The sequence below is a fragment of the Cricetulus griseus genome (assembly GCF_003668045.3).
Source record: "Cricetulus griseus strain 17A/GY chromosome 1 unlocalized genomic scaffold, alternate assembly CriGri-PICRH-1.0 chr1_0, whole genome shotgun sequence".
Classification (NCBI taxonomy): Eukaryota; Metazoa; Chordata; class Mammalia; order Rodentia; family Cricetidae; genus Cricetulus; species Cricetulus griseus.
The window spans coordinates 66,527,773-66,540,551 of record NW_023276806.1 but is presented as its reverse complement, the minus strand read 5'-3'; the positions used below and the strand labels follow the sequence as shown (position 1 = coordinate 66,540,551).

General features: G+C 45.2%; 1 protein-coding gene across 2 annotated transcripts; it reads left to right on the top strand.

Moving 5' to 3' along the window:
• Positions 1-92: 92 nt before the first annotated feature.
• Positions 93-12,593, top strand: Isg20l2 (interferon stimulated exonuclease gene 20 like 2). Of its 2 annotated transcripts, none has more exons than XM_027393070.2 (4): positions 93-387; positions 1,284-2,259; positions 10,489-10,689; positions 11,383-12,593. In XM_027393070.2, exons 2-4 carry the CDS (start codon positions 1,402-1,404, stop codon positions 11,494-11,496), a joined length of 1,173 nt encoding a protein of 390 aa, XP_027248871.1. In that variant the 5' UTR covers positions 93-387; positions 1,284-1,401; the 3' UTR covers positions 11,497-12,593. The 2 variants fall into 2 exon arrangements, with proteins under 2 accessions (XP_027248871.1, XP_027248870.1); XM_027393069.2 differs by having other exon boundaries at positions 1,246-2,259.
• Positions 12,594-12,779: the final 186 nt, after the last annotated feature.

Here is a 12,779-nt window from a genome sequence, read left to right as displayed (position 1 = left end):
AGAGGCGCGCCCAGTACCGGCTCACCGCCCGATCGCCAGCGGCAGGTCCCGCCCTCCATCCCGGAAGTGGGGCCACGGTTCCGGCGCGTGCCGTTCCGCTTCCCGCGGCCCACCACCTTCGAGTTGTACCTCCACGGGGCCCGAGGGGCCGGGGAGCGTATCCCGCCCCCGCCCCGCCCACGCCCCCGCCGCCGCCGCCGCCACTGCCGCTGCTCACACACTCGGAGTCGCTGGCCTCGCTTCCTGAGGCGGGGTGCTGCGGGCGCGTGTGCGCCGGCCGCCTTCGCGCTGCCACCCGCGCCCCTGTCGTCCCGGTGTACGTCGGCGCGCGCCTGCGTCCGCGTCCGGCTGCGGACGCTTGCGATTCTAGGGAGACCCAACTTGGAGGTAGGTGTGTGGGGTGTTCAGGGATGGCCTGCACCTCGTGGACCACCAGAGTGTGCTGGACGAGGTGGTCCTCCTGGACTCTTGAGTCTCCTCCACTCAGATCTTCTGGTGATGTGCGGTGTCGCAGGTTCTGGCTATGGGGGCGGAAGGGGGGCGACGAAAACTACACAGGTCAGGTGCGGGAGAAGATCGCCCCCACGTGGAGCCGAATGAGAGCGGTGCCTGGATTTGCTCTTCATTTCTGGTCCCACGCTGAGGATGCCCTGGGGTAGTCCAGAGGACAACTGAGCTGTACCCTCACACCGCTGGCAAACGTTCTTAGGAATTTCACTTCTCTGCTGTTTTCAGAACACCCTTGTTTTGACTTCATAGACCTGGCAGAGTTGGAACTCCGTGGGCTCCACAACCCCTTTTTACCCCCAGCCTCACTCAGCATCTTCACTTTATTTTATTAGATTTTTTATTTGTGTGCTTTGCCTGCACACACACACACACACACACACACACACACACACACACACACACACATATGTTTACATATGTGTGTACCATGTAAGTTCCTGGGGCCTGCAGAGATCAGAAGACATCTGATCCCCCTGAAGCTTGAGTAATGGATGTTGTGAGCTGCCACATTCGTGCTGGGAACTGAACCCTGGGTCTCTGCAAGAGCAACAAATGCTCTTAACTAAGTCATCTCTCCAGCCCCAGTATCTTCATTTTTTAAAAAGACACAGAAATATCCCTTTTAAGATCTACCCAAAGATGAATTGTAGGACTTCATCAGTATCTGGGCTATGGGCTTGGAACAGTATCTCTTAAGCCTTCCAGAATTGGTCTTATCTTATTTCCCTCCCCCAGGCCTATGGTGCAGGTATCAGGATTACTTTTGTCCCTAGGGCTAGTTGCAGAACCTCCACATGTTGGACTATGGGATTCCACAGAGAATGAGCCTCTCAGCCTTCTTCCATCAGTAAGCCATTCATCCCAACTGCTCTCCCATCATCCACTGTCCTCATGTCTACCATACTCCTGAATTTGGACTTTGGGGAACCTCCGAAAAAGGCATTTGGAGGAAATGCCAAGCACCAGCGTTTTGTCAAGAAGCGGCGGTTCTTGGAACAGAGAGGATTTCTGAATAAAAAGAACCAACCCCCTAGCAAGGTGTCTAAGTTGCATTCAGAACCTCCAAAGAAAGGGCAATCTTCAAGAGTAGATGACATTTTGAATACCCTTCCATGCCCAAAGAAGAAGGAGGCAGCGGCCTCCAAGAGGGAGTCAGAGCAGTCCACAGACAGGAAAGCATCATTGTCTTGGCTGACCCCTGCTCCTTCAAAGAAGACTAATTCTGTTGTGGCTAAAATAGATTTGTTAGGGGAGTTTCAGAGTGCCCTTCCAAAGATTAAGAGCCACCCATCCCACACCCAGAAGGGCTCCAAGAAGAAACCTTTAAAGAAAAATGCAGAGAACTCCACCCAAGCTCACTCAGAAAGTAAGGGCTCCAAGAAGCCCTCACAGAAGAGTGCTACACAGAACTCCACCCAAGCTCATTCGGAGAATAAAGGCTCCAAGAAGAAGTCCTTGAAAAATGTTGCACAAAATTCCACACAAGCTTGTTCGGAGGAAAAGTGCCTTAAAATCTCCCAAAACTTGCCTGGGAAGATGGTGGCAGTTGACTGTGAAATGGTGGGCACAGGACCCAAGGGGCGTGTGAGCTCCTTGGCTCGATGCAGCATTGTAAACTACAATGGAGATGTGCTCTACGATGACTACATCCTCCCCCCCTGCCATATTGTGGACTACCGGACCAGATGGAGTGGCATCCGAAAGTGCCACATGGTTAATGCTACACCCTTCAAGATTGCTCGGAGTCAGGTGAGGAGCGTGGTACAAGACAGTAGCGAGGGCTCAGGAGAGGACTTTCTGCAGGTGATACTCTGGGAGGTGTCAACTGATTGTGAAGGGAGGGAGAATAATGCCACATGAGGAAGAAAGCTTCCTCTTGGAGTAGGGAATTATTTTTCTGGTGGCTGTGACAAAATCCCTGACCAAAGGATTTAACAGATTTGTTTGCCAGTTTAAGGATACATTCCGTCATGCTATAGAGATCATGGCAGCAAGAGCAGGATGCAGCTGTTGAGCAGTCAGGAAGCAGAGAAATGGATGCTGATTCTCTGATTCTTTTTCATTCAGCCTAGGACTCTGGCTAATGGAATGAATAGGTTATTTTTGTTTTGTTTTGCTTTACTGTGGGTCTTCCCACCTCAGTTAAGCCAACCAAAAAGCTCACAGACACACTCAGAAATTTGTCTTCTAGATAATTCTTGGTTCTTTCAAGTAGACAGTACTATCGTGAGTCCACCCCTTGTCAACTTGATGCACAAGCATGACACTGTAGTTGTAACCTTCCGTCCTCAGTCCTCCTAAACTCATAGCCATCTCATAATGCAAAATGGATTTAGTTCAACTTCAGAGGTCTCTATAGTTTGTAACAGTCTCTGAAACTTAGACTCTTAACTGTGAGCCCCATCACATCAAAACACAAAGGCTGAGCATGGCAGAATACACATTTATTTCCAACACTCAGGAGGCATAGATAGGTGGATCTCTGTATGTTCCAGGCCAGCTAGAGTTACATGGCAAGATCTTGTCTCAAAAACAAGTTTAGAACTGGAGAGGTGGCTCATATTGTAAAGTGCTTGTTGCACAATCATAAGGACTTAATTTAGATCTCCTAGAACCTACCTGTCTTGTTAGGGTTTCTTTGTGATAAAATATCCTGACCAAAAGCATCTTGAAGAGGAAAGCGTTTATTTCATCTTGCAGTTATAATCTATTAGGAGGGAGGTTAGAGCTGGAACTCAAGGCAGGAACTAAAGCAGAGTCCGAGGAGGAATGCTACTTACTAGCTTGCTCCCTTCTGGCTTGCTCAGCCTGCTTTCTAATAATGCCCAGGACCACCTGCCTGGGGATGACATCACCCGAATCAGTCACCATAGACAAAATGCACCACAGACGCCCTACAGACCAATCTTGTGGAGGCATTTTCTCAAGATTCCCTCTTCCCAGGTACATGTCTCAAACTGACATAAAACTAGCTCAATAGCTCGCTTGTCAACTTGACACACAAACACATCATTGTTAAATCATAATCTTTGCTTTCTTGTTAACCCAATATGTGATATTAACATCAGTATCACAATATAAAACATCCTAAACTTTAAAAGTCCCATAGTCTTTAAAAATCCACACTTTAAAAGTTCAGTCTCTTTAAAATATCTAAAGTCTCTTTAGAATACCAAAGTTTCTCTAAGGTCTCATAATTATGGTTTCCTGTAAAATAAAAAACAAGTTTAAATACTTTCTTATTTCTAGAGGAAAGATTCAGGATACAGTCTCACAATCAAAAGAAAACAAAACTGAAATCCACAGTATAAAGCTTAAGTTAAAGCTTAAGTTTCATATTCTGAGACTCACGATTTTCTAGGCTCCAAGAGACTTGCCACAGCACACAGCTTTTCTCCTAGGTTGAGGCTGGCTCCACCCCAAAGTTGCTGCTCTCCTAGGTGGTCATCCCAGGTACTGGCATCTCCAAAATGCTGGGGTCTCCACTTCCACTGGGCACTGGACATCTTTACCAGTAGCCTCTCCTGGGCTTTCTTCAGGGACAGTGATCCTGCCACATGGTGCCAGGCCACAATTTTTGTCCGTGATCCCTTCAGTCTTGGATCTTCTACTGCAACTAAAGCTATGCCTTCAATGCCTCTCCATGATCTCATCATGATTTTCAAAAGTAGTACCACATAGGTGACTTTTTTATTTTTCTTTTTTTAAATGTATGCAGTGTTCTGTCTGCATGTACCTCTGCAGGCCAGAAGAGGGCACCAGATCTTATTACAGGTAGTTGCTGGGAATTGTACTCATGACCTCTGGAAGAACAGCCATTGCTCTTAACCTCTGAGCCATCTCTCCAGCTCCCACATTGGTGACTTATATGTTAGCAAGTGTGGCTGCCAACATGAGATGCAACCTTGGCTGGAACACAGCTTGTGTGTGCTGAACCTGGGGAAGTACTTGCCAGAAGAGTTCACCTGAGTGGTGCTTCCTCTTCTTCTTCTTTTGTTTGCTTTGTTTGTTCAAGACAGGATCTCACTATATAGCTGTGGCTGACCTAGAATTCACTGTAGATCAGGCTGGCCCTGAACTCATAGATCCTCCTACCTCTGCCTCCTGAGTGCTAAGAATGAAGGCATGTGCCACAATGCCAGGCCCTTGATAAAGTCTATAAGGGACTTTAAAACTTCCCTGTGAAACTTCACAACCCAGCCTTTTCCCTCTGCACTGCTATCAATATTATCTTCTAAGTTCTTGCAACAGCTCATTAAATTTTGAACAACATTTAATGGTTTTTCCAGCTCCAAATTCTAAAGTCCTTTCACAATCCTCCCAAAAACACATGGTTAGTCTTATTATAGCAATATCCCAGGTACCAATTTCTGTCTTAGAGTTTCTATTGCTGTGATAAAACACCTTGACTAAAAGCAACTTGGGGAGGAAAGGGTTTATTTTAGCTTATAGTTATATTCCAAGAAGGGAAGTCAGAGCAGGATTTCAAGGCAGAAACCTGGAGGCAGAAACTGAAGAAGCAGCTTTGGAATTGCTTACTGCCTTGCTATCTCCTGGCTTGCTTATAGCACCCAGAACCAAGGACATGGCAAGGAAAGACTATAAACCAGAATGAGACTTAAACACAGCAGGGCAGCCACCAGGGCCTCCAGCTCCATGTCCAGCATGGACCCTTGTGATGGTATTATCTGAACTGTCAGGGCCATAGGTAGCCCAGCCCTTGCAGCTCTGCTGCCTACAGCACACAGAGCCCCTTTGTTGGGTTAGCTTCACTCTGTGCCTGCAGCTTTTCTTGACAAATATAGCATGGTTTTGACATTTCCAAGATCCCAGATCCTGCATTATAACTTAGGTTTCACCTTCACAGCTTTGTGCAGGGGTCAGCTTGAAGGGACACCAACCCTGCTACATATGGCCTGGTCCCCAAATGACCTTCAGGAATCTTGATGCAAGCCCCTGTGAGCCTCTTATTCTTGCAATTTTCATGTCCTAAAATCAATGCCACATATTGCAAAGTTCTGCTTCCAACTCAAAATGTAGTCTAGTCTCCTTAAATTAAAACTGTAGGGGCTGCTGTATGTTTTGATGAGAGATTAGTTGAGTATTCTTTCCTAAGTGCTGTTTTAAAGCAGGACACTCAGTTCAGCTTTCTCCATTTAAATGAATGTGTGTTTTCATAGTTGGGCTTTCTGTGGTTGGGCCTTGCCTTTAAGTCACCTTTTCCCTTATCCCAGTGAAGGTATTACATTTCATAGCCTGTAGCTTTAAATGTATGTATGGTCCTTTCCCCACCAAACTGCAATTTCTCCCATATTTTAAAATGTCCTATTTGCTGTCTTTCACTGCAGACCTGGATAAGAGTAGTGAACAGTTGCCTTCACACAGCTGGGGTAGAAATATACTTTGCCATACAAATTAGTCCATTACTTTTTAATTCAGCCTCACTTAAATTCTCTGAACTCTTGTGAGCCAGGCCTCCATTGTTGGCATTTCTCTTGGCATTCTCTTCAAGGATCCCACCAGAACAGTCCATTGAGCTCAGTGTACAGCATTCCAGGGCTTCTGTAAGCCACAGTTCTGTACTCCCACATTCCTCCTCTAAAACAGTTTCAAAGGCCTAAGTACCACATGGTCAGTGTCTTAGTTACTGTTCTACTGTTTTGAAGAGACCATGACCAAGGCAACTCTTATAAAAGGAGCCTTTAACTGGGGGCTTGCTTACAGTTTTAGAGGGTTAGTCTATGACCATCATGGCAGGAAGCAGACAGGCACGGCACTGGAGCAGTAGCTGAGAGCTTTACATCCTTTATAAACAGCTGGCAAAGAAAGACAGACACTGAGCCGGGCATTGGTGGTGCAGGCCTTTAATCCCAGGACTCAGGAGGCATAGGCAGGACCAGCCTGGTCTACAAGAGCTAGTTCCAGGACAGCCTCCAAAGCCACAGGGAAACCCTGTCTTGACCCCCCCCAAAAAAAAAAAAGAAACCTCAAAGCTCACCTCTCAGTGACAAACCTCCACCACGGCCATACCTCCTGATCTTTCCTAAATAGTCCACCAAGGACTAAGCATTTGAATATATGAGCAAATGGTGGCCATTCTCATTCAAACCACCACAGTAAGGTTTATCACAGCAAAACCCCACTCCTCGTTACCATTCTTCTGTATTAGTTACTGCTGGGTTTATTCTGGTTAATAGTTTGAAGGTTCGGCATACTGATGTTGCAGGAGTTAGAGGCAGGCAGCTGGTTACTACCATTTAGGGTGAGCCTTCTACCTCAGTTAACTCAGTCTAGAAACTCCCTCACAGACATGCCCAGAAGTTTGTCTCTACTTGATTCTAGATCGTGGCAAATTGACAAGCTTGACCATCATATGTTGCTGGAGTTCTTTGTCCTTCCAGGTGCCTCCGCTTCAGCTCCAGTGAACACACAGAGACGCTGTATTAACTATTAAACTGTTGGCCGATGGCTAGGACTTCTTATTGGCTAGCTCTGTCTTAATAATTACCCATTTCTATAAATCTAAGTATTTCCATGTGGTCTTATGTTACCGGAGAAGGGTCTGGACCTGTTACTCCTTCCTCTGCTATATGGCATCTTCCCTCGGTCTGTCTCTGCCTACCTTTCCCAGAATTTTCCTTGTCTCCTAGTCCCGCCTGTCTTCCTGCCTCTATTGGCCAAACAGTGTTTTATTCATCAGCCAATAAGAGAAACACATATACAGAAGGACTTTCCTCATCAATCATAGGAGTGTTAAGTCAGGAAGTCACAACTAGGTGGTGAAAGTAATTTTACTAATTGAGATCTCCTTTAAGTGTGTGGTAGAGTTGACCTCAAGAATTAATAGCCATCGGGTAATAGAAGTGGGCAGAAGAACAGGTGTAAAGTTGCTTGGGGCAAGTACTGAAAGTGTTGGTAGCAGGAGGCAGAACTTTTTCCCAGACAAGGTTTCTCTGTGGCTTTGGAGCCTCTCCCGGCACTTGCTCTGTAGACCAGGCTGGCCTCAAACTCACAGAGATGCACCTGTCCCTGCCTCCCCAGTGCTGGGATTAAAGGCGTGTGTCATCACTGCCTGGCTGAGGCAGAATTTTTTTACACAAACAAAATAAAAATGGGCTGGAGAGGTGGCTCCGAAGTTAGAGGAGCACTGACTGTTCTTGCTGAGGACCTGGCTTCCAGTCTCAGTACCTGTGTGGCCATTCATCTTCAACTGTAACTCCAGTTCCTGGGATGCACTTTCTGGCCTCCTTGGGCATCAGCCACATACATGGTGCACATACATGTAAATTTTTAAGAAGAAAAAAAATGTTTTTAACCTAAATTGGAGCATAGTTGTATTGGTTGGGGGCATTTGAGTGGCCTGTAGTAAAAGATATAAAAGGCACAAGACTTGTAAGGGTGTTCGCATCCCTCCTTTAGCAAAGCTACTCATTCTAGTCCCGAGCTAGAGCACAACTAATATTTTTTTGTTTGTTTTCTTCTTTTGTTGGTGTTTTTTTTTTTTTTTTTTTTTTTTTTTTTTTTTTTTTTTTTTCTTGAGACAAGGTTTCTCTGTGTAGCTTTGGAGCCTATCCTGGCACTCGCTCTGGAGACTGGGCTGGCCTCAAACTCACAGAGATCCACCTGCCTCTGCCTCCCGAGTACTGGGATTAAAGTTGACCAACGCCCAGCCAACTAATAATGTTTTAAACAGGAGTGGAGGATAGGTTAAGAAAATGAAGGGAAGAAATGAGATGAGTCAGCTGGTCCTGGGAGGCCACCAGAGGGCACCCTTGATCTGCTTTGCAATTTGAGATCCTTGCCTTTTGCTTTCTCTAGACACAGTTCCAGTGATTCTTTTTTGGATAAGGTTTCATGTAGCCCAGGCTGGCCTCAAACTGGCTTTATAGCAAACAATAACCTTAATTTTCTGATCCTCCTGTGACTACCTCTTGAGTGCTATGATGATAGGCAAGTGCCAGCACACCTGGTTTACACAGTGTTGGGAATAGAACCCAGGGCCTTATGCATGCCAGGCAAGCACTCTACCATCTAAGCCACATCTCCAGTCCCTCCAGTGATTCTTTATAATGCCAGACAGTCCACTGAAGGAGGTTTACCAAAGATGAAGTAGCTAGGTGTTTTTAAAAAGGCAGGAAGTGCCAGGCATTTAATACCAGCACTCAGGATGCAGGGGCAGCCTGGTCTATATAGTGAGAACCTTTCTCAAAAAAACAAAAGAAAGTGAGAAATGCTGGTACAACTTCATCCTTCTGCAGGATGAAGTTGAGTAGACATGGGAGAGGTTTGGGCGGGTCTGACTGCAAATGGTCCCAGCTTCAGCAAGGGGTGGACAGATGACGATGGTGCTGGGTAGTAGACTGGGCATAGTCACAAACAGCAGATAATTGATGGTTGAACTTACTGGGGTGAAGACATACTATGTGGTTTTCACCATAAAGCATTTCTCTTGCCTAAGCTGGGCTCATGAATCCAAGATAAGTCTGGACGTGTTACTGAGTGGGTTCCCCTTGCAAGCTGCAAGGGACTACCACTGTTTTCACAATCCCATTTTGAGTGTGGCCTTCAGAACCCTAACCCTGATACTTTAAGTTTGTTATTTTGTTTTTGTGGGTTTTTTGAGACAGGGTTTCTATGTATAACAGCCTTGACTGTCCTAGAACTCACTTTGTAGACCAGGCTGGCCTCAAACTTACAGAAATATGCCTTTCTACCCCTTGAGTGCAGGGATTCAAGGTGTATGCCACCATCTCCCATCATACTTTAGGATTTTAAATGCTGAGATGTTAGTTGGTTTCAAGAGGAGTATGTAGAAAACCCCATCTGTAGCTTTATTAAGTGGTTATTGTTTTGTTTTTTCTTAACTCTTTTTCTTCTTTTATTTGTGAGGACAGAGAGGTGTGTTATGACATGCATATAGAGGTCCAAGGATAACTTGTGTAAGTTGGTTCTCACCTCCCATATAAAAGTCTTGGGGATCAAATTCAGATCGTCAAGCTTGGTGACAAGAACCTTTACCTTCTGAGCCATCTCACTGCCTATTTTTTCTCATTTTAAGTTAGGGTCTCATATATCTCAGTCTAGCCTCATATATCCCAGACTAGCCTCAAACTTGCCATGAAGCCAAGGATGACCTTTAACTTTGGTTCTTCTTTCCTTTACCTTCCAAGTATAGGGATTACAAGCCTGTACCAATATGCCCAGTTATGGTAGTGCCAGGGTTCCAACCTGGGATTTCATACATGCTGGACAAGCACTCTGAGCTGCATCCCCAGATCCAACCCTGTTTTTTGAGACAGGATCTCATGTAGCTCAGACTGTGCTTTAACTTGCAGATCACCTGCCTCAGCTTTCTGTGTGCTGGGATTGTAGGTTTATGTAACCTTGTCTAGTGATTATTTTTTTTGTAAAGATTATTTTAATTATGTGTATATGTGTTTGTATATGTGTTTTTATACATGAGTATAGTGCCTGCAGAGACCGGAAGAGGGTGTCAAATCCTCTAAAACTGGGATCATAGGCTGTGAGTCACCCCTATATGGTACTCTTAGACCAGGTCTCACTCTTAACTGCTGAGTCATCTCTTCAGCCCATAACCAGCATCTTTAATATATGTGCCAGTGAAGACTGAAGGAAGCAACTAGGGATATATAGGTCAGTGGTAGAGCATTTGTTGTCATTTACAAGGCCTTAGGTTCTGGGGGAGAAAGAATACTAAAGACCATTGTTTGGATGGAAATTAATAAACATGTAAGGAACCTCTGGTGATATAGATCCAAATGGGATTACATATAGCAGTTCTCTAGAGAAACAAGGTGGATTTCTGAAGGTGGGACACTGTGGAAGAGGGCATTTCAAGAATGGGATAAGGGGACGGGGTTGGGCTCGGTGGTATGTTGATGGTGGCCATGTCGGGCCTTCAGGGTATAGGAGCTCCCATCTTTGAGTGTCTCGTCACCTCCTATGTACTCGTTCCAGATCTTGAAGATACTCACAGGGAAGATAGTGGTAGGGCACGCCATCCACAATGACTACAAAGCCCTACAGTATTTCCATCCCAAGTCCCTCACTCGAGACACTTCTCAAATACCACTCCTCAACCGGAAGGCTGACTGCCCAGAAAATGTCACTTTGTCACTGAAGCATCTCACCAAGAAGCTGCTGAATCGGGATATCCAGGTAATTTCTCTCTAAGTGTCCCCACCACACACACACACACACACACACACACACACACACACACACACACAGAGTTCAGGACCCACTAGTCTCTGTGTGTAAGGAGAAAAATTTCCTGTGTACCTCATAGACTGTACCAAATGGTTCGGTGGGAACAGAAGATGACTCAAGCATTTCATATGCTCAGAAGTCAAGGGGAGTAGCCACAGAATACAGAGCTGTGGATACATGTCACATGGAGAACATTTAGGAAACAATACTCAGAGGGCCTGACTTTGACCTGAAATGTCCTGTCCTGCCTCTGCAGAACTTAATATGATACATGTATATTGCTACAGAAATAAGTATATTAACCAGGTAGTGGTGGTGTACACCTTTAATCCCAGTATTTGGGAAGCAGAGGCAGGTGGATCACTGTTTGAGGCCAGCCCAGTCTACAGAGAGAGTTCCAGGACAGCCAGGACTGTTACACAGAGAAACCCTGTCTCAGAAAACCAAACAAACGAAAGAAAGCAATGAGTGTATTAGACAATAGCTGTCTTCCTGGGATTTGAACCTCAGAGATGTGCTAGGGAATAGGGCCCCAGCAGAGTTCTGACTACAGCTCATAACTATAGAACAAAGTAGGGGGGTGCAGGGAGTCCAGAGTTGTCTAGAAAAGGAAGAAATGATTCTTGTTTTCTTCCCCTTTAGGCTGGAAAAAGTGGACATTCCTCAGTGGAAGATGCCCAGGCCACCATGGAGCTGTACAAGTTGGTTGAAGTTGAATGGGAGCAGCACCTGGCCCAGAACCCTCCAGAAAATTAGCAGTCCCGGGGAGACACATGCCGTGCAGTAGACCATTCCACAGTTCTACTAGCTTCACACCTGTAGAAGCTAGAATTGTTGGGGAGAGGGGCTTGACCAGAGAGTTAATACCCATTGAAATTTCATCTCAGCTGTTGTGGGGTCACTGTGTGGTTAAGTGTCTCATGAAAGGAGAAAGTGTTCATGTTAAAACCCACCTCTAGGCCAGGCAGGTGGCACAGGCCTGTAATTCCACAGACTTGGGAGATTGAGACAAAGTTTTAAGTTTAAGGTCTGCCTGGGCTACAGAATTAGTTAAAGGCCATTGAGACCCTGTCCTAACACAAAAAGAGGGCTAGGAGTAAAGCTCAGTGCTAGAGCACTTTCCCAGCATGCATAAGCCCCTAGTTCAATATCTAGTAGTGAGGTGGGGAACACAACATGAACTATAGACCATTTACTTCTTGAATAGTGCTAACCACATGTCCTAGGGTGCTTGTGCCAGTCAGCTTTCGTGACTTTGAGGAAGCAAGGCACACCAGGGAATACAGATTCCCACATTATCTTATGGGTGGGACACATAGCATCAATATCTCCCTTTGATGGGGAGTAAAGGAGCTGTTGTATTGCCAACAAACACTTGGGTACAAATGACTTTTTCCTCAGCTCCGTGACTAACTGGGACTAAGGGTGTGTGTTCACCACTGTGCCTGGTTTTATGAATTGTATGTTTTTTGTTATAAAGTAATTAATATCTTTTCACTTTCAGAAGTGTTCTGATTGGAGGTAGGCATGGTGGTCTCTAATCCCAGGACTCTGGAGGCCAAGGCAGGAAGATCAAAAGTTCAAGGCCAGTCCGATTACGTAGAGCAGCTCTGGCTCATAGAAATAGAAAAAGAGAAGGAACAGATTGTGTGGCTGGTTGCTGTATAGCCACATTACATAGCACAGAATAGCAGAGTTTACTTCATTTAGGTTCTGCTTAGTTACAAAGAATTTACATTGTTTTAATAGTCTTTCAACCCTTTTACCTTGTAAATGAAGCCTTTTAAAACTTCAAATAATTCTTTTGTAATAGAAAATTAGTGGGTTTTCCCATAAAGAGTATTTTTACTTTATTTATGTGTATAAATGTGTATGTGTATGAATGCTCGGCCTTAGTTTATGCTTGTCTCACTAGCTGTCATTTAGCTTGTTTCTCTTCATCTGTGTTTTACCTCAGGACATTTTACCTTTCATTCTTTTTTTTTTAAGATTTTTATTTATTTATTATGTATACAGTCTTCTGCCTGCATGTCAGCAGA

Coding starts and splice junctions, on each gene's coding strand:
- Isg20l2 (XM_027393070.2), top strand. CDS start 1,402: ATGTCTACCATACTCCTGAATTTGGACTTTGGGGAACCTCCGAAAAAG. Junction 2,260..10,488: donor TCAAGATTGCTCGGAGTCAG/GTGAGGAGCGTG, acceptor TACTCGTTCCAG/ATCTTGAAGATACTCACAGG. Junction 10,690..11,382: donor TGCTGAATCGGGATATCCAG/GTAATTTCTCTC, acceptor CTTCCCCTTTAG/GCTGGAAAAAGTGGACATTC.